The 22,954-nt window shown below is 34.1% G+C and overlaps 1 protein-coding gene across 4 annotated transcripts in view; it reads right to left on the bottom strand.

Annotated features, from left to right (window-relative positions):
* The window catches only part of LOC132554021 (dipeptidyl peptidase 4-like), a 224,730-nt gene that overhangs the window by 34,168 nt on the left and 167,608 nt on the right, over window positions 1-22,954 (bottom strand). For all 4 annotated transcript variants that reach the window (XM_060218317.1, XM_060218316.1, XM_060218315.1 and 1 more), the window contains one exon: window positions 7,707-7,821. In XM_060218317.1, the coding sequence (XP_060074300.1) occupies window positions 7,707-7,821 (115 nt within the window). The remainder of the gene's footprint in view (window positions 1-7,706; window positions 7,822-22,954) is intronic.

Here is a 22,954-nt window from a genome sequence, read left to right on the forward strand (position 1 = left end):
CATAGAATTCACTCACAGTGTCATTTCGTCTATGTAATCTTATTATCGACACCTCTTCTCATCGTCTCAACACAATGGGTCAGTAGAACGGTACAACAGCTTACCGATTTGTCCTTATTTGGTAATGTCCTTGTCGAGATGTTGACAAAAGACCCGTTTCTTTTCAGTGAAATTATCTGCCTTTCGTAATGTCTGAATGACATTTGTAGTTCATTCTCGCTTGAAAAATTGTCCCAATACTTTTATAGCAATGACAGAATTCAATTACTTCAAACATTTATCTGTTCTTCTCTCTATCCGTTTATTCATCCAAATTATTTAATTGTTCTTCTCGCTATCCATTCATCCATCCAATTAATTTATCTGTTCTTCTATCTATCCATTCATCCATCCAATTCATTCATCTGTTCTTCTATCTATCCATTCATCCATCCAATTCATTCATCTGTTCTTCTATCTATCCATTCCTCCATCAAATTCATTCATCTGTTCTTCTATCTATCCATTCATCCATCCAATTCATTCATCTGTTCTTCTATCTATCCATTCATCCATCCAAGTTCATTGCTTCTATCTGACATTTACTGAACATCCACATAATCATTCTTTAAAATTTATTTATTGATAAACATAATGTCTTCATAATTAATTCTTTTTCCGTTCTTTATTTTTTTCTTCATTCATTTTTTCATCTTAACATTTTCTTTCATTCTTTAATTAACATCTTCATTCTTTTTAATTCATTCAATCACTTTGTCCTACACCAATGCTGGACACAGACTTTAGAGTATTTGAGAATTTAAATATCTCTTTCATGAATTACTCATTTTTCCATTTCTCTGTCGTGTAACCAAACCCTAAATCAGTCACATATTCATTTCTGAGAACATTGATTCTTCAAAACTCTTCTTCGTTTGTTTATTCATTCTTTCACAAGCTCTCACTAGTCACAAATTGGTTTTTACACCTTCTGGCTATCCATCCATACAAAATCCTTTTCCTTTCCTTTTTCCTCCAGGTTTATCATTTCTACCATGTGAACCATCAGTCATTGCCTTACAGTTACTGTGTCAAACCTCCAAACAAAATCAATATTAATAAAACAAAACAACCCTATAACCTTCTACACATGTCTTCAAAATTAACACACCACTATCAATAGACAACAAAAATCATCCAATTATTTTGTACATCTTTTTACATAAGAGCACCGCTATACTGGATAAAAACATGTTTTGAGTAAATGGAATTTGTCTACAGAAAATGGAAGTTTTGACCCATCACCCAAACATAATCAGAACAGAATTGTATCGATTTTCAAAATGCATCTAGATTTAAAAACACAATGCTGAGAGCTGTCTCATTAACATTGTCAATTTCATCAATTGAACAAATACAATAGAATTGTGCACTAACAGAAGTATGGAATGTCCGACTTACGAAATTTTATCAGAATTCTATCTAAAAGCATAGGTTCCAGAGAAATATATATCAGCTATTGGCTTTTAAAAATGTCTATCAAAAATATATAGTTACACTCCTATTTTATAAGAATGGACCAAACTTTATGTGTTTTGGATAATGCCATTGGTGTCTATAGGGAGGAAAGGTTGTACATATAAGTGAGAGAACCTTCATAATTCCCAGAGGAGAGTAATGGTTGCTTTGTTTCCACAGCAGATATGAGTGTATTTCTGACAGATATAGTGGGCTGTGTTGTATCATGGCTTTACAACAATTAAAACACTACTTGTGATCGGTGTTTCTCATAACGTCCTTTGACAACAGTTTTATATTGCCAAATTAACTAGAATCATTTGACATTCTTTAATATCTCCGGTGATTCAGCATAAATTCGTTTCCATTCGTCCATGATGAGATATGCTTTGATTTTACAAAAACCAAATTATCTTCAAGAATGAATCTAATTATTCACAATTTTTTCATATTAAATTCTTATCATTGATAATTAAATTGACGGAGCTCTGAGGCATGTTTATAAGTGCTGTAAAATATGACAGTGAATATTGTTGCTGTACAAATTCGTTTTTTCTACCATCTATCTGAACCACAAAACCATTATTTATATTTTTAACTATACCTAGGACCATTGCTCAAATCCCCGAACTACCCCTGCAGTCATATGTAGATGTACAGAATTGATGCTGCTGTGTATCTCAGAAATTCTTTCTTTACATAAATGCCATATTTAGTACAAACCAGACCTTGTCAAAATTTCAAGCAGTCACATGCAATGGTGGCCATTTTGGATGTGCAATGTTAAGAAAAATGAATCTCCATTGGATATATAGTATCATGGGCAGCTGACCCTTGCCCCAGTTGAACACCTGACTGGGAAATCGAGCCCCTGTCTCCAAGCTGAAAGGTAACGGAGTTGCCACTGTATCGCCCAACCTGACTATGATATCAATTACTAGTGTCTGGACAAGAGGTTCTGAAATATTTATCAGTTAGAAGAAGAAAAACTGAAAATAAAACAGATAAATGTTTTATTATAAAAAAATAATCCTCACTGTGCAAGTTCTTTGCAGTATAAACAATATGTATAATGCAAAAAGAATTTCTGACATATCAATCCACTCTGTCTGTGTTACTCCTTACGCAGCAATCGACAACATCTCCCAGACATGTGGAGACATCATTATGATGACAGCAAGACAATTCTACCCCAGACAAAATCAAGCAGTTTTAGGGTTTCCTGGGATGATTTGCTACAAAGACTGGAGACAAACACTCTACCATATACCATTATATGAGAGTATGTGTGTGATGGAACAAACAGCCCCACCTAGTATACAATATCAGAGAGACATTTCCACACAATGTTAAGTTTTACAAATTACTTCAAATAATACACTTTAGTTTTCCTTTGTAATTTTTGAATTCTGGAAAATCAGATTATGGATGGAGGGATGGGGTTGGGGGTTGAGGAGAGGGAGGAGGGGGGGCATGAAATTAGACTTACTATGTTAACAGGAGAAAGCCAGCCAAAACAATATAGTCCCTGTGTTAGGGCTGTAATTCAAATTGGCTTTGGCAAGAATGTAATCTAGAAGCAGGCATGCCCTACATGTTCTAACAGTCTTAAAATACGCACAATCTGCAAAAGAGAGATTTTGTGTTCCACTTAATACGTTTAACATCAAGTTATATCGGTCTTTTCTTGAATGTCAAACCAAAATGAATCCCGTTACTGTTGTAAAACTTCTCTGCAGAAGGCTGTTCGATTTGGGTTGCCAAGCATTTCCCCATCAGCACTCGTGCACATCCATTACACGTTAAAGTAAATAAGACACCAGAAAATCCGACAGTGTGTGAGGTAGGCTGTGGTGACTCTTAAAACAGTCACATCTATTTTTCCGGCCAGAGGCACTGTATTTAGCAGTAGTTCTTGTGATGGACCTTTCCCACAATCAAACAAATTTTGAATATTGCGAAGACAAAATTTCATGCAAAGGAAGAGAAAATATATCAGAAACTACAATCATTTTGTTGAACATCTGTGTTTTCATATTTGTATTTGCAACTTTAAGTTGAAGAAATGAAAGCCACCAATTTGATACAATTTGAAACGGAACAGTAGGAATAGACATGAGTAAAACATAAGTGTATTGGCCTCTTCTAAAGGTCCAGGGCTTAAAAATCAAGTTAAAAATTAGTTCTGTCGAAAGCACCCAGGTTAAAGATATTTTCTTGCCCTTCATCTGTTGAATAGGTTAAAACCAAGCCTATTAATTCCTTTTGAAATATAGGTTCCCTCGTAATTGCTGCATGCAACATTCCGTACCAGACATAAATATATAAACATCACAACTTCAGATAAAGGAAATACCGACAGTAACACTAATATCTCTCTCACGGAGGTATATATGATTTGCCAACAAATTAGTTTTCTTCAGTGATATTCTCAGAAAATGTTGGACCATATACAATCGTATCTCTAATATAAAAGAATTCTTTCCTTTTCAAAGAATTAATAAAACAGCAGTTTTTTTCATGATCTAAATATTTGCAGCAAAGATGTATTATCAAAAGCGTGAAGTACGAGATGCTTTTCATGAATACCGTGAAACAGACTTCAATTTTTGTTTGTTAATATTTTGCAATTTTTTTTCCATCACTGAAAATAAAAAGAAAGTAAGGAACCATTGTGAGGAACCATGTGATCCCAACCCACGCTTGTCCTAATCGTCTTTACAGGCATGGCTCTTATACTTAAAACTTGTTATCGCAACTCAAGTGATGAAAAATCATTTTACGAAGACAGTATAAGTTGGATCTGGGAATTAGATTACTTATTCACATGTTCGTAATCTTCAGTACATAACTCGCTTAAAGATTCCACATAAATGTTGGTTTTTTTCTTTCCTTTAAATAAGCGTCATGTTGTCGCCTAATCAGTATTTCAAATGTCCCCAGGGATAATTCGAGATCTGTATCTCTTCAATGTTTTGACAAACAGTACATCACTGCAGTGCATGTAACACTCTCTCTGACAAGTGTGTAATGAGGTCAGGTGGTGCTGTGTTGTATGGTTCTGCTGGAAATTTGTCGTAAATTAAATCACCGCTAAATATATTACCAATTTAGCTCTGACATCGACATCTTTCAGTTTGTTTGTCGCCACTATCAAACAACACTTAATCAGCAACTGAGTCAACAACCCACGTCTTGCTAAATGCAAATAACAAATCTTCCCATTAAAATTTTAAGATTCATTAAAGGGAAATCAAGTTACAATTTTTAACAGAATATAATTAAACAAATTTATCAGGATTTAAAGACGTTTGAACTGTAAATCTTAATTCATTCAAATTCAATATCAATATCTCAGCTCTAAATGAACCCAGAGACAAGACAACACAATCTTCATCTCTAACAACTGTGACCTTTCCTACACTTGACCTCTGATAACTATGATCTTGAACAACTCTTCACCTCTGGTAACTGTGATCTTGAACTACTCTTAACCTCTGTTAAATGTGACCTTGAACCACTCCTGACCTCTGATAACTTTGATCTTGAACCACTCTTAACCTCTGGTAAATGTGACCTTGAACAACTCCTGACCTCTGATAACTGCGATCTTGTACCACTCTTAACCTCTGGTAAATGTGACCTTGGACCACATTTGACCTCTGATAACTATGACCTTGAACCACTGTTGAACCCCCTTAACTATGATCTTAAACCATTCTTGACTTATGATTACTGTATGTGATCTTGAAACACATTTGACCTCTGATAACTGAGATCTTGATCCACTCATTAAGGAAACATGCTACCTGAACCTTATAGTAAAATTTAACTTCCATTAAAAAGAGCTCCACACTAGACTGAAGAAACATGTTATATTTTCTTTTCTGTTGTCTAATATTAGAATTTTTTTATTGTGTCCTTGCAGTAACCTTAGTATAGACAAATACAAACTATTCTATGGCTGTTTAAGCTATGCTTATTTTCATTTGGGGGAGGGGGTGTTTCAAGTATAGGAGCACTTAATTTTTTTCCTTTTTCTGAATAATTAGATGAAACTTCGGAAATTACACTAATCAAGGGAAATAACTCTTGAAAAAAAATCTTCATATAATGATTTACATTATCACCAAATTCATTACGATACTAAGATTAAGTATATGTTGTAAGTAAATCACAACATCAACAAAATATTTATCTGTTTACATAGCATGGCTGATGGGTGGGTATGGAGTGGACATGCTTACCTGTTGTGATACTGATGTTTTGTGTTAAGGAACTTTCAACTAAAAATAACAAAACAGGAAAGGACATGCAAAATCAAAACAAAACAAAAACAAAAAACAGAAAATTAAAAGTGCAACATTATAACAAGGGTGAAATATTTGTCAGGCAAAGAACCAATATCTATCACAGAAGCAATACTTATCATTATTCTGTGTGGTTGTGAAAAACTAGTTTATGTAAATTCTGAACAGCAAAACCATTTATAACAAGAACATAAGTTCTAAATCTACATTTGGGAAATAATACACTGAGTTTGACAGTCTGTTCAATCCAATGGCTACACAAGGAGGAGTACTTTCAGTGGTTGTCTGCATTCAATATTCTCACTTGAGGTGATCCCCACTTAACTACCCCAAATAATTCTGAAATACTTTTACTTCGGGTGAGGAGGTGTATAAGGTCATTGCCTTGTCGACAAAATTTATATAAATAAATGACTTAACATCAATATGAAATTAAACATGATAAATATTTCTTACATTGAGAACATTCATATAACAAAATGTCAGAAAAAGTCCAAAAGAACACAAGTGCAAAGAGCATGTTTTTTTTTCTTTTTTCTAACTAATTAATTAAAACTTCTTAAATTGCATTCAGTAAGGACATCTACATATAAGAATTTACCATAACTCTATCACCAAAATTTATTTAGATACTAAGATTAAGTATATGTTGTAAGTAAATCATAACATCAACAAAATATTTATCTGTTTACATAGCATGGCTGATGGGTGGGTATGGAGTTGACATGCTTACCTGTTGTGATACTGATGTTTTGTGTTAAGGAACTTTCAACTAAAAATAACAAAACAGGAAAGGACATGCAAACTTAAAACAAAACAAAAACAAAAAAACAGAAAATTAAAAGTGCAACATTATAACAAGGGTGAAATATTCGACAGGCAAAGAACCAATATCTATCACAGAAGCACTACTTATCATTATTCTGTGTGGTTGTGAAAAACTAGTTTATGTAAATTTTGAACAGCAAAACCATTTATAACAAGAACATAAGTTCTGATTTCTATAAAATGTTCTGTATTTGATTCTCAAACATTTTTTTCTTCAAGTTTTGAAAAATATATTATCCTGTTTATAATTATCTCCCCTTGGTTTTCATCTGAAGTATTAAGAAATAATCCTCAACTCCTTACCTCACCCCTTTTTATTGAGTGACTTGTATTTACTCTTTAATTCTTTTTTGAGGGCTTTAACAGAGCCCTAATTCCCTGATTCACACTGCTTGATAAGCATGCTTACCTCCCTTAGCTTCAGCACTGGAGCTGTGCGCTAAAAACAAAACATGCATACAAAAAATAAAGGGAAAAAATAAAACAAAATAAAGTGCAGGGAAAAACAAAAGAAAAAATAAACAAACACACTTAATTAAAAAACTGGACAAATTAAAGTGACAAAACAACAAAAATGTATACAATGCATGCCAAAGATTTTTGTAGCCAATCAACACCACACAAGACAAGCCAATTTCTGCATTTTTTTCTTCTAATATTCTTTAAAAACTATCCCAGGTTGTAGTTCTGATTTAAAGTAGTAGATCTATACTGATTTAAACCCTGTTTTTGGAAAATAACACTCAGAGTTTGACAGTCTGTTTAATCAAATGGCTACACAAGGGCAAGTACTTCCAGTGGTTGTCCACATGCAATGTTCTCACTGGAAGTTAAATCTCCGCTAAACTACCCTGAATAATTCTGAATTAGGACGAGTTGATACCCCTGGACTTGCTGGGCCTTAATCTAGATCTAACACCAGCCAATAATGGTAAATGGAAACACCTTTTTTCTTTTTGAAATATTGAAAAAAGCTATCACGAATTGACTGAAAAGAAAGATACATACCATTTTTATTAGATTGAAAATGAATCTCAAGAATTATGAAATAAATTTAGATGGAAAACCTACCTTCTGTTAAGAGGACAATGGCTGTGATGATGAGAGAGCAGACGATAACGATGACAAGAAGCGCAATAGCAATCCCCCTCCAGTTTTTCTGCTGTTGTGTATTTCCAACCAACTCCTGGAAAATAACAACATCAGACATACAGATAAATGGTAATATCAACCAACTTCAATTTTCCTCAGTCACTTCCTAAAAAGTTTAACAATTTGTGCCCCTAGCATCACTGACGAGTCCTGGGAGGATGAAACAGATGTGCGGTGCAATTTAATTCATTTAAATATTTGGCTCTATTGTACCTAATTTAAAATTTGAATTGAAAGGTGCTTTTCACTTGCATACCTTTCGTACGATCTTATTTCAAAAATCTTGTATACAGGCCACGATAGCTTGGTCAATTACACCAATGACCTACGAAACAATCATAAAGGTGTGAGGTGTTAGGTTCAACGATTCCGACTCATTGCAGATTGTGTTAATCTAAAGAAGCTGATGTGAATGTGTTCTTTGACAAGACGCTTTACTCAAATTGATCTGGATAGCATGTGATGGGCCTTCTGTATGTTGTTCAGTGACATAATCACCAGCTACACCAAGTAGACCCCACCTCCTCCAAAAGTGACCCTGGCTGGTCACAGGGTAATAAGCCTAGTAAACAAATCTGGTAAAAATGTTCCCGTTGGAAATTTTTAAACCTCTTGATTATACCCTAAAAGATTACCTTATTTATATACCAGGTACACATAATGAAACAGAAGTTATGACCAATACTGTCTGATCCTCTCTGCCTTGTATCATTTTTTTATAATCACATCAATTAATAGTATATTTCCTTTTTATTACAGCTGCAATCTAATAACTACAAATTCCATAACTTGGAAAGATATTTTTCAAAACTATAACAGGAATAATCTTGGTAAAGTTCTCTAGATGGAGTCTGTAAGCTTTTTCAGGATGGTACGTGTCTATTACTTGACAATCCTATCACACCATCTTGAAAAAATATATAAACTCTACAAATAATTTGCTGTATAGAACCTCTTTATGGCTGACCATTTAAAAATACTCTCAGCGAAATAGGAAAATTACACCAAACCTGGAAATTTCATGCCATAAAAGACGATGTGGAGAATCCCAAGCTGTTAATTGAACCCAAGATTCTCCCAATTATTATGCAGGCCTGGAAATGTCAGTGAAGACGTTGTCGTCAGCACCATTTCCCGGCAACAGCTACCATTCGGTCGCTGAAGTAATGTCAGAACTACAGCAGTCCCTCAGGCTTTCCTGGCAGACAATTTTCCAATCTTATCTGTTAAGCATTTTGTAATTGACACTTAGATTTTCCAATTGGAATAACTACAATTCTCTCCTGACTATGAACCAACTACCTAGAACTGTACGCAACGATCATGAAAAAAACCCAACTATGTACATGTTGAAATAACATTGCATATCGAACTAACAAACAATTTGTGTTTATGTACTAGGTAGGTGGCGACGTATCCACTAAGGTTCAATACAAATCAATGAGCCCAGACACAGCTATAACCCACTGTCTCAGAATTGAAATGTCCCATTCATTATTAGATCATTAAGCCAGAATGTTTTTTTTTATTGAGTTTCAATTTGAATCTTCTGAGACATTGTATCCAGCCAAATGAGCCAAATTTTTGTTCACGGAAATCTTAAATTTAAAATTCTGAAAATTACCCATGGAAACCTGGCTGTCTGTATCGTACAATAAGCCCAGCAGTTGTACGAAACTAGATTTCGCTTAATAGTAATAAGGGTAGGCTTATTGCCTAGGATGGGCTTATCTTAAACTGAAAGTGTATGGAAATGACCAAGGTATCCAGAAGTGTAACATTTCCTGAATTATTCTTAATCACACTCAACTTTAATCCTGTAATCCAATTTTTCAGTCTCAGGTTATCTTGTCCACAAACAAAAATCGGGGTCATTTTTCGTAACTAATTTACTGATAATTGCTCTGGTGGCCATATCTTGCTTCTAATGAACATAAAATCAACATAATTTGTAAAAAGTTACCTACTGTTCCTTCCTACAAGAGTTAATTAACATAATTCAAGAGGTGTTTGAGAAATTAGATCAAATTAAATTCTAAAGATGGCAGACGGCAGCCATCTTGAATTTCATTTTCCCATTTTCATGCTCACTCCAACCTATATGAGAACCTGTATATTCTGGCCCCCTGTCTCATCCAACCAATTTTTTTTTACCCCCCAAGTGGTACAAATTGGTTTCCCTTTATAGATTCTAAAATAACACATCTGCAAGCTTTCTCATATTTGTGGTCTTTGAGTTGGCTTTCATGAAATTCTTTGAAATGTGACCTCAAAAATATTCAAATATTGTTAAGTGTAACCTAAGATATTTGCAAATTTAAAAAAGAAAGTGAAATCTCTCTTCATTATCGCTCACAGATTAGGAACAAAAAACTTTTCTTTCACACCGTAATCTGGACTACTCAGAGTTCAAATCATTGGGTCCATTAGATCACCATGACAATAAAGTATATTTGTCCTCCCATCATTTTAAAGAATTTTTATGTGTAATTTACATTACAGTGTTAATATAAAGCAAACAAGCAAGACACTACCCCAATCACTCTGGACTCCATGCAACAGAAAAGTTGCCAACAGCAACTGCAAGGCACCCCGCCTCAAATGACCCTGTCTGTTCACATGGCGTTCAACCCAACACACTAACAAACAAACGAGGTATTTTTTTTTAGCAAAACACAACCTAAAAGCTCCATAATCACTTCCTCTTATCATATAACGTTCTGATATTTTTTTCATTTTGTGGAGGAGGATGGTAGAGTCAAGAGTAATGGTAAGGGGCTTCGGGAAGTCTTATCATTCTTTAAAATTCTTCTCAAATAAATAATTAAATTTTGATGTCATTTCATTTTTATAACAACAGACTTTATTGAATTGGTGTTGACACATTTTCAAAATTCCTTTCTACATAATTACAGTAAGAGGTTTCAAAGGCACTACGACACTAATCAATAACCGTCCGAAACAGTTGTTTTCAGCACGTAACTTGCAGAAAAACATGAAACGGCATGAAGCACCCTTCAGCACCATCAGTGTGAACCAAATTTTTACCGCGATATATGTGCAGTCATGTGACTATAATTGACAAATGATACAATGAAATTAGAACAACTGGTTGAGCAGTTCTTTGAATCAAGGTCTTCAAGTACATCATGTGGTTTCCATGCATAGTAAATTACAAAAATTCGATGAAATGTTTTCCTTAAAATATTCCTTTGGAACAAGGTAATACTTAAAGTATTCGGGGGTGATGTTGTGCGCTGGTAAGATTTTATTAATTAGAGAGTACCACTCCCAAACTCTATCCTTGCCTCCCACCAGGCAAAATAATAAATTTTAATTTCCATTTCGTAGTTCTCCGAGGAGAAATAATTTCCATTATGCTGCCCAGCTAATTATCACAATGAAATGTACGAACGGCAATGTATATATAAGTAATGAACGTTTTTTAAAAATCAGACAGTTTAATTTTACTCACAGAAAAAGTGGTCTCCGGAGAATCATAATGATCTGATATAGGTATAACTTCCATTTTTGTTTACATCCTGGTGACAATAAACAACTGTCTATTCTCTATTCTCTTGAAAAACAATGCCAACAGTTGTCTCCCTTTATCAAATTTACAAATCCAGAATTCATGTACTGATGACGAGTGCTGGTTAGGTCTTGATGATAATGTTCGACACCGCAGGTTTACCTACATAAATGCAGGTCATCTACCTACATAACTTTTCCATTTTTACATCAATATTTACCTGTCCAGGTAACACAATGTTTTTATACAAAGACACCTCAGATAAACAAATGCTCTTTATACACACAAGCCTTCATCTGCTTAGATTTAACATACAAGTCCACATACATTTTGTCGAAATTCCTCTCAGGTACTCAAATTTTACCTGTACATCATACACAGAAGAATTAACATATATACTGTTAAAAATCTCCCAGGTTGCATTTCTCACTACTAGGAAAATGGATGTCGATATTTATGCAGTTATTTTGCACTGTGAAATCCAGGTTGATCCGATTATGAAAATCTACGATTTTGGGGTCTTGAGTTAAGGGATGATGTATATGTGAATCCAGATCCTGGGAAATTACAGTGCAAACATAGTTTGAGCTCAATAAAATTATCGAATTCCTGATATTTCTGTGTTTACTTACACAGACTCCAAATACACCCAGGTACAAGCTCTATACACACTGGGCTACAGGACATTACCTATACAACAGATCCTTTTCAAACAAAATCATTCAGCTGGAAAAATGTCAATAAGGCTCGGGAATACAAGCTAGTTTACATTACCTTTTTTACTAATTTTAAGATCGAAAGTGTGTCAAAATGAAATCATTATGCAAAAATTGTATTTTTAATCGATTAGCTCTGTAATGTTTCAGATCAAGATGAACAGAGCAGCTAAATCTGATCATAATCATATATGGATTTTTTCACTTAGATTTTTTAAACAAACTAACTAGCCATCATGAACAGAGTTCTGACAGTATCTACAGAGCATTAATAATTGATTGTAGACGATTCAGTTTCCATTGTTAATATGTCACAGTAATAATACGCCCTGGTAGAATGTTTCCAGATAATACAATGAAATATGAGTTGGGACAAAATTATGAAGTACATCATCACATCGGGTTCTCACCAAGGGGCAACAACTCCTACAATATTATTGAAGAGTAAAATAAATTGCAAGCACACAAATACTACATGTGGAACAGTTCAGTAATAATAGCAAGATAGGCAATTGCAGGAAAAATCTTTCATTTTGTTTAAAAGTCTGATCATGGACAAGCATGATTTCATTTACGATTATGTAAATTTCTGTTTAACAAGTTAATGTTCTAGGGTATAAATTCTGATCCTACACAATTCTTTTTCAAAATTTGTGTCCCAGTTTCAAAAGTTTATATGAATTCATTCCAACTTCCTCACATCTCCTTCTCTATCAAGAAACACACAGACGACAAGAAACTGTGGTACTGAGTGTACAACTCGCCTTAATTACTATTGTAATAGGAAAGAGTGAAAAATACCAACTGCCATAACTGGGGTTTGAACTAGCAATTCATCAGTCCCTAGTCGGACACTCTACCGTTAAACTTAAGGGAAATTCTTACAAGCCATGGCTGGTAAGATGACCTATATTCTCAACTCCTCTCTCTTTCATAAAGTCTTCAATCCCAAAGTCTACAACAACCTTGGTTCAATATTTCCAAGGAAGCATTTCAATTTCCTATAGCTTCTACCCTTTGAGAGGTCACCAGATCTGTTATAGGAAGGAGTTATGAAAAACACCTTGCCACCAAGCCCCTATTGGGGTAGAACAAGTGTTTCACTACTCCTTATTCTTGAAACTTGTGACCCTTTGTTAAATAGCCAGACACTTATTATTAATTCTGCTAATCTAAAAAATTTCCCACCGGCCATGGCTTAACAGGATGACCTCATGTACTCTCAATTTCTACACGCGCAACAAACACATTTACCTGAATTTTCTATAATAAAAAAGTGGAATTAATGATAGCACACATGATACATGCATACAGGAAATATCAGTTTCTCTCCGTCAATATGTATATATCATTGACCTAATTTCAGTTGTAAATTTCAGCGCTAATTTCATTTCTGGGGAATTATATTTCTGTCAATGATTGATGTGAAATCTATATGATACTTTCATCTGTCACAGCATCTCTGTAAGTCCACACGTATAACATTTGCCAATGTAGCTCGTTGTTGGCTACATGACAAATGTCTACCCACCTACACCCGCTTTTTTAAAAACAAAATGATTCAACACAAGCTATCAACATTCTGCAGGCTGTGAAATAATGATGATAGTTCCCAATATTTAGTATACCAAATCACTTTCAGTATATAGGGCCCTAGGTATCTCATTAACAGAAACCGTGTCCAAACTTAAATCATGACTACATCTTTGCAAAAGCTTTAGTGCTCTTTCAACAAAAATCATGTTATCAACACCATACATTTAAGAATATTTACAAATTTAAGCCTTAGACTTTAAAAAGACTTTATATGTTTCTTTTTTGCTGGAAATAAATTATAAATTTCTGTCAATCTCCTCCATTTTTGTCACAATGAAGTTATCTTCAGAACTGCAATATACCCGAAGTTACCAGAACATCCAGCCAACTTGTAAATAAGTCACCAATTACACAATAAGTCTGTAATAAGTCACCAATAACACAATAAGTCTGTAGTAAGTCACTAATTACACAATGAGTCTGTAATAAGTCACTAATTACACAATAACTCTGTAATAAGTCACCAATTACACAATAAGTCTGTAATAAGTCACCAATTACACAATAAGTCTGTAATAAGTCATCAATTACACAATAAGTCTGTAATAAGTCACCAATTACACAATAAGTCTGTAATAAGTCACCAATTACACAATAACTCTGTAATAAGTCACTAATTACACAATAACTCTGTAATAAGACACCAATTACACAATAAGTCTGTAGTAAGTCACCAATTACACAATAAGTCTGTAATAAGTCACTAATTACACAATGAGTCTGTAATAAGTCACCAAGTACACAATGAGTCTGTAATAAGTCACCAATTACACAATAAGTCTGTAAAAAGTCACCATTACACAATGAATCTGTAATAAGTCACCAATAACACAATATGTCTGTAGTAAGTCACTAATTACACAATAAGTCTGTAATAAGTCACCAATTACACAATAAGTCTGTAATAAGTCACCAATTACACAATGAGTCTGTAATAAGTCACCAATTACACAATGAGTCTGTAATAAGACACCAATTACACAATGAGTCTGTAATAAGACACCAATTACACAATAAGTCTGTTATTTGACTACAATTACACAATTTTAAGTTATAATTGTGTCAGTAAATCAAGTAAAGTCACATAAATACCAATTTAATGGCATCTTCTACCTGTATAAACAAAAAATAGATGTACATGATTTATCAAACTGCAGCTGTAACTTACCACGTCCATCGTGTCTATTTTACTCCACAGCTCTCAGCAGAGCCAACTAACTTCACACATCTACCTGTTGTTCCAGGATTACGCAGGTTTCTAAACCTATCTACTCTTCAACATGTTCTGATAATTCAATTAGTATACATCACTTACAGCGTTTTAGAATTCTATTAATTCTCTGATATTCTTCACAGAGTCAAAATTGAGATTTCACGTTGTAGTATCAAGTATTCCAAACATAATTCAGGCGAAAAAAGCAATCACAAATTCACATTTTTTTTAACGCTTTTCTTTTCAATTTGTTTAAAATTCTGTTACACAAATTTATCTGAATTGTCAGCTAAAATAAAATGGCCATTTATCTTACAAAGAGAAAATGAATTGAAATTCCATATTCTGATCGAGTTTCTATGCTAGTGACAGAGTTTGTATGTAACAATGTAACATAACTAAACACTGTAAAGTAATCATTCGTACAAGAAAGATTGAAACCAAACTTGAATAATCCATTAAATATGCTCAGCTGTGAAACGATTCTATTGAAATGTACTAATGACATCAAAGGAGGGAAATATTCACTTCAAAGTCAATTTTCTTCAAATTTCGAAATTACATTCACAAACGCTTTGTTTGTCAAACCGAAATAAAGTCACATCTGGAATCACACTGAAATGTAGACATAATTGTATGTTTTAATTTCAAAACAAGAAAAGGCAAAACGTGACATTATCCCAATGCCCTGCTGTTTAAAAAATGTATGCTAATATTACAACAAGTTTAATTTCTATTCCTTATTTTTAAATGTTCCAAACAAAGTATTTAAATTGAGAACTTCTACTACAGTACTAGCTTGATGCCTGTACAAAGTTTTGAGTACTACATAATTACCTTTAACTGTTGAAGAGAACTGGTATGAAAAATACTGAACTTTGTGATTTGGTCCATCTGTTTCCATGGTAACAGAAAAAGTCTTTAAATGGAGAACTTCCCCATAGCAAAAGAAACTAATAGCTTAACAAGTGTAAAACATTTTGAGCAAATGTCTTGAAAGGTTTCAGAGCAGGTCCAGAAAAAGTGAAATTTGTGATGCGGGTTTTCTGTTTCCAGGGTAAGGAGAACATATTTAACTAAGACACTAACCTAATATATACAGAATGTTTTGTGAAGTTGAGTGGAATGGTTTCAAAGTTGTAGCCCAAAAGGGAAAGTTAACACTAATTTTGTGTTATTGGCTATGTTTCCATGGTAACAGTAAACATATAAAAATTGAAATGTTGTCAATAGCAAAACGTACAACTACAGCACTAACTTAAAATATACAGCAAGTTTTGTAAAACTTAGCTGAAAGGTCTTGAAGTGAAGAAAACCCTTGGACAGATGCATGGACAGAGTCCAAATTAATATCTCTGCAAAACGCGATTAGTATTTTTGTTCTTGTCAAGTGTGATGTTTGCTCTGTTTCTTTTACATGTTTTTGTCCTAGATACAGCTAGGGTCATATATAGATGGTGCTCATGGACGATTCTGTCATTTAGAGATGCTTTATAGTGTTATCATCATGAAATGTCATGATCTGAATACCCCATGTCATCACTTTATACTGATAAAGGGCTATAACCAGTATGTCTCAGTCAGGGGACAGCTAGGACTCTTAACCTCCTCTAGAGAGTAGCATGTCTCAGTCAGGAGACAGCTAGGACCCTTAACCTCCTCTAGAGAGTAGCATGTCTCAGTCAGGAGACAGCTAGGACACTTAACCTCCTTTAGAGAGTATCATGTCAGGGGACAGCTAGGACCCTTAACCTCCTCTAGAGAGTAGCATGTCTCAGTCAGGAGACAGCTAGGACCCTTAACCTCCTCTAGATAGTAGCATGTCTCAGTCAGGAGACAGCTAGAACCCTTAACCTCCTCTAGAGAGTACCCTGTCTCAGTCTGGAGACCACTAGGACTCTTAACCTCTTTTAGAGAGCAGCATGTCTCAGTCAGGAGACAACTAGGACACATTAACCTCCTTTAGAGAGTATCATGTCAGGAGACAGCTAGGACCCTTAACCTCCTCTAGATAGTAGCATGTCCCAGTCTAGAGACAGAATCAAACTTTATCCTCCCACATGCCCAACATGAAGACCAAATGCATGGTAATGCTAGGTAAGAATAAATGAAAGACGAAATATTACGAAGATAAATTTGTTAATTCATTACAATGGAAATAGATGTTTCTCAACACAAATCCTGTATAACCGATTATTATGATGAGCTATTGTCCTGTTACTACGTATATATAAATTCTTCGATTCCGGTATGAAATAAATAGTAAATACAAGGATTAGGACATATTTCCAAGCATGCTGAACTATAAATGAACGAATCTCAAATTTTACAGAATCAGCAAATATAACACATTGTACATCATAATTTTACATTTAAAAAAAAAAATCACATTTCAGGGCTTAGCCAAACTGTAAATTTTCTATTCATGAGAAGTGTCCGGGATATCGTTTTCTGGCTTTGTCAATATTTTCAGCTGATTTGAAGTTTATTGCAAAGGCATGAAATATTACGTAATTTTTTTTATGTGCAATGCTGTTTACGATATGGTTACACAGTTAATACCTAATGGTTGGTACAATACTTTATTTGATTTAAGAATTTGATTAAACTAAGTGCTGCCAGCGGCCACTGTCAGTCTGATACACTTTGAAAACAGGAATGGGCTAATCTTTATAATGTACATCTTTCAACATTTATATGCGAGAAGTAAATTGTTTTGTAGTAATTTTCTTCAAATGTTTAAATAACTGACAATTCATAAAAATAATTAAGTCTAATTTTCATAAGGTGGTGCACACAGAAATGTACAATGAAGACAAAAATTGCAACAAAAATCAGGCAAACTGATATTAAACTGAAGACTTAAGCTGACATTGACAGCAATAGCTTTCTGTACTTAATATAAAAACAAAATACATATACATGTAAGTATGTTACCGAGGAAACACTGTATAGTTATAAAGAATATACGACACAAAACTGAGACTTTAATTGTCAATACTGAAATTCACTGTGATATCAAGCTTTGTTTTTTGGTAAAATACACTGTTTTTGAAATAATTTTACCAAAACCATGAAAAAGAAAAAGGAGATCAAAAAAGTTTCTTTCTGATCTCAGTTATCTTCTAAACAGCCATTGTCATATAAAAACTATGTCCATGGTTAGGGTCCACTTAAGGACACCTTTGTAGTGTTATCACACTGAAATATCATTTAACACATGGTAGAATGACAATTCAACAGGATTTATTTTTCTAAAAGAATTGGCGAAACCAAGCAATTATGGTACTTGGAAAGATGTTTTGCCAAGAAAATTCGTAAGTAGCAATTACCCGATAAGAAAAAAAAAGATGGAGGATGTGAAATGTTGCATTGTGGGAATATAAACTGAGAAACAGACAAGAACCTTATGTTCCCACATAAGCCACAATTGTAATGTTGATTATCTTCATGTATGTTTTCTATGAGCACCATCAGGAAATATTTCAACACTAAAACATTCCTTTTGAGAATCTTAAATGAAGCTTGAACTGATGATGAAACACAATAACATATGCTACAGAAAATAAATTTAGACAATGAAACAGGAAGTTTATGTTTACAAACATTTAACACTGCAGAAGATGACAGATGAGTTGTTTTTCAGCTGGAAGGTGAAAGTTCAAATTGCTATTGCATCTGTTCATTAGGCAAAGTATCCAACTAAAAAGGAAAACACCATTTACAAAATAAATTACCTACTTTTTTTATTTTCTTTCAGAAGGTTTGTAAAATGTAGACTGTCTTTCAAATTATATACATAACTATCTGGAATTTCAAGGTTAAATAAAATTGTTCACCAATCTAAGTAAAAAATAAAAACAAAAACAAAACAAAAAATGTTTGTGTCAGAAATCCTGTATCATGTCATCATTGGCTCATACTTTTTTTATTTTTATCTAAAGCGACAGTAATTTTCCGATTTAATCTTGACCCCTTCCCGCTCAATGTGGAACGATGAATATGATATAGTTACTTACATGTGTTTTTCCATCTTTAGATCTCTTAAATATTGATCCCATTGTTTGAAAGACAGCCTCAGCGTCTACAACACCCATGTTTACAGTTGTCTGACAAAAAACTAAATGGTCCCTGGAAATCTATTATTGAATTACCTAGATTAATCAAATACCTTGCTAATACAATTTTTGAGTCTTGTATGAATTTTTTATAATACTTGATTTGTAAATACAAGTCAGGGTATCTGAGATGACATATTTACCAACTGTCTAAAGGCCGCACCTTTGTAACCCAAAATCAAATCAACGACATTTAATTTATTGTTAAAATTTCATCAACAACAATCTTTATGAATTATAAAATCTGGGTCTTTATCAGAAATTTGAAATTCTTGACTATATACTCTCAAATACATTTAAGTACATAGAGTCTAAAAGGAGGCAGCTAAATCTGATCTATAGAAAGTTGTAGAAAAAGAAATCCCATAAAAACAGGTGTATTTATCGGCACTGCATGGTACTTCAGGAAATTTTCATCAGTACCATTCAATGTCAAAACATAAGTGTCTGCAATCACTCAAAACACTCAGATGAGGCAGATCACTATGTGATTCTTTATCACTCCAGAAGCTTGTTGCTGTGCCAACCAGCATGGATAATGAGATGATATGAGGCATCAAACCTACAAGCACCTGTGAAAATACTTATATACCTGAGAAAACCCAGGCCAACCCCAGAAATCTTGTCTCAGCAGAGCACTTGTGAGATCTGTGTGTGTGTGTTGAACTGGATGTGTATCAGTGCACTGTCTTGCTGTGTATAGCTCTGCATGTACTCCACTATACAAATTAATCCATACTATTTTTATTTTACAAACTTAAAACTCTACCATTTACACTTTTTTTGCTAATATTGACATCTGTATGTCTGATTTCCATTGACACACACAGAATCTGCATGTCAGATTTTCAATTAGTACACACAGAATCTGCATGTCAGATTTTCAATTAGTACACACAAAATCTGCATGTTTTATTTCCATGGGTACACACAGAATCTGCATGTCTGATTTCCATGGGTACACACAGAATCTGCATGTTTTATTTCCATGGGTACACACAGAATCTGCATGTCTGATTTCCATGGGTACACACAGAATCTGCATGTTTTATTTCCATGGGTACACACAGAATCTGCATGTCTGATTTCCATGGGTACACACAGAATCTGCATGTTTTATTTCCATGGGTGCACACAGAATCTGCATGTCAGATTTCCATGGGTACAAACAGAATCTGCATGTCAGATTTCCATGGGTACACACAGAATCTGCATGTCAGATTTTCATGCTACACACAGAATCTTCATGGGTACACACAGAATCTGCATGTCTGATTTTCATGGGTACACACAGAATCTGCATGTCTGATTTCCATGGGTACACACAGAATCTGCACATCTGATTTCCATGGGTACATACAGAATCTGCATGTCTGATTTCCATGGGTACACACAGAATCTGCATGTCAGATTTTCATGCTACACACAGAATCTGCATGTCAGATTTTCATGGGTACACACAGAATCTGCATGTCTGATTTTCATGGGTACACACAGAATCTGCATGTCTGATTTCCATGGGTACACACAGAATCTGTATGGCTGATTTCCATCGGTACACACAGAATCTGTATGTTTTATTTCTATGGGTACACACTGAATCTGTATGTCAGATTTTTAAAGTACACCTAGATATGTCAGTAAAGAAAAAAATCTAACTCTACGCTTTATCAACAATGCTTCTGCCTAATACACTTGAAAATGTTAAGTCTCTCTGAAAAATTAAACACAATTAAGATAAAGTTGTTTACAAAACGATTCTAAAAGAATCCCTCTATATCTTGATGGGAAATCGCAGTACGTAACTAAATAAAATTAATCCATGAACACAACATTTTCCTTGGTGAGGGTGCCAAGCCCCAAGCAGAAACAATGACTATTTCTAAGTTTTAACACCAGTAACAATAAAAGTAGAATCTTGGGAAAGAAAAATCCCTTCAAATCAAAAGAATTTTTTTTAACTTGTGACTATAAACATTTCCCTTTTTTATAAAATGTCCCCTACCTATGTAATGACCCTTTCTGTAACCTTTGACCTATTCCATAAATAATTATTCCTCTGCACTTCTTGACCTGCAGCTCTCGCATGATCATTACATCTTTAAATATCCATTTTTTTTCTTCCACTCCATGGACTTAATAATGAAAAAAAACTTTTATAAACATGCATGCTTTTTATAAACATGGTTAGTTCTAAATCTTGATTAGCTTACAGCAGTAATATTTATGAAACTCATGCATAACCACTGACCTTCAAAATAAGACATAACCTTGGAGCTTTTAAAGAAGACATAGCCTTTGACCTTTTTAACAACACTTATCTAAGCTTTTGACAACATATGACAATCCATAATCCTTGACCCCTACTGACCTTGACCTTTCTACACCAATTTCAACTTCCAAAATGCACTACTTACTTTTTGGGTATAAAGCCTTCTAGATTCTAGACATTCCCAAAAAATAACTTAAGTCATCTACTGCTCAATGTTTAGAATTATCATTGAATGCTTTTTCATTGTTCTGCAATAAGCCCACCCTCAGACAATTTAGTCAGAAAGTCTATTCAGCTTATTACAGCTTAAATACAGTAATGATTAATGTCACTATTGTCCTTTGTCCCAGTGTCACTGAGAGTTGAGACATTTACTATAACTGATCATCAGTTTGAGATGCTGCTTGTTTGTTAGTTTACAGATTTACGTCCTTGCAACATATGGAGACTGCAATGATTCCAATTGAAGACACAATCAGCATTCGACAGTTACACTCCGAACATCATTGCGGCAAGGTATGACCTTGACTAGGAGATAAGTAATGGTTTGGAGCAAATGATGCCCTGAATCAGTACATTTCGTACCAGACGTTGTTATGAGGATAATCATGCAGCACCTATCTCTCATGATTGGATACAGTATGTGTGGTTGAGCTTAAGAGTTATAAAAATGGAGAAAGCATTTTTGCCTGCCTTCACCAATGACCTCATCATCAATCCTTGTACAAACTATGCTGAATACACTTATGACATCATATTAAAAGTGATTGAAGACTCCTATGATATTTTCTGATAGACAACATCTATCTCATTAAACCATACCGTGGAATTCTATAGTTATGTGAATTATTATTTTTGTGACATTTCCGACAAGAGGTGGAAAAGTTATTATTACTTAACCTGTTTAGATGGCAAAGTAATTTCATTCATGGCCTGTAGTGTATAATTTTAGATGCCAAATTTTTAGCATGTTTCTTTTGAAAATGTATTTTCATTACTCTATTTTTTGAATTCGTAATGGGCACTCACAATCTTGTTTTTCAATATTCACTCACTTTCAATCATCCAATCTTCACTTAACACAAACCAACCAAAATCATTCTCAAATTACTCATTTACTCATTTTCCATTACCCTTCCTTAGCTCAACCATCATAATGGATTTCACAAGGACTGTTAGTCTAATGTCAATGTAATAAGCCCAAGCAGGATGTCATTCTTTGACATTTCAGTGTGATTACACTGTAAAAACTTCCATCAGCAGCTCCATAATCTGTGGACACATGTGTCTTAGTATGACCCTGGCTGTTTATATAATTACAAACTCAAACATCATCAGATATATCAGCTAAGATATCTAGTTTCAGACAAAGGCAAACCCTAATTATAATGATCATTCAACTTAACTCTAATATTCAAAGTAAATTTCACCTTTATGCAAAGACCTCCTGTCTACAAAGGCCACTTTTCTCTACTCCATTGAGCCATCTCTATTGGCAGGTTTGTTGTTTTTCAAAAGGATGGCAATAAATGTCAGCAACTAAAGAGAAACTCAATAACTCAAAACTACTCCCATTCTGAGTCAACATTAACTCATCAAATCCGATACTACTTACCTCCCCTTACTCACACATTAAATGCATACTCCTAAATTCTAGTATAGAAATAAAACTGGCAAAATTCCAATTAAAGTTAAGGAAAAAATTCACTGGGAATGATGC

The sequence above is a fragment of the Ylistrum balloti genome, unplaced genomic scaffold (assembly GCF_031769215.1).
Source record: "Ylistrum balloti isolate Yb309-2 unplaced genomic scaffold, AGI_CSIRO_Ybal_v1 Utg370370, whole genome shotgun sequence".
Classification (NCBI taxonomy): domain Eukaryota; kingdom Metazoa; phylum Mollusca; class Bivalvia; order Pectinida; family Pectinidae; genus Ylistrum; species Ylistrum balloti.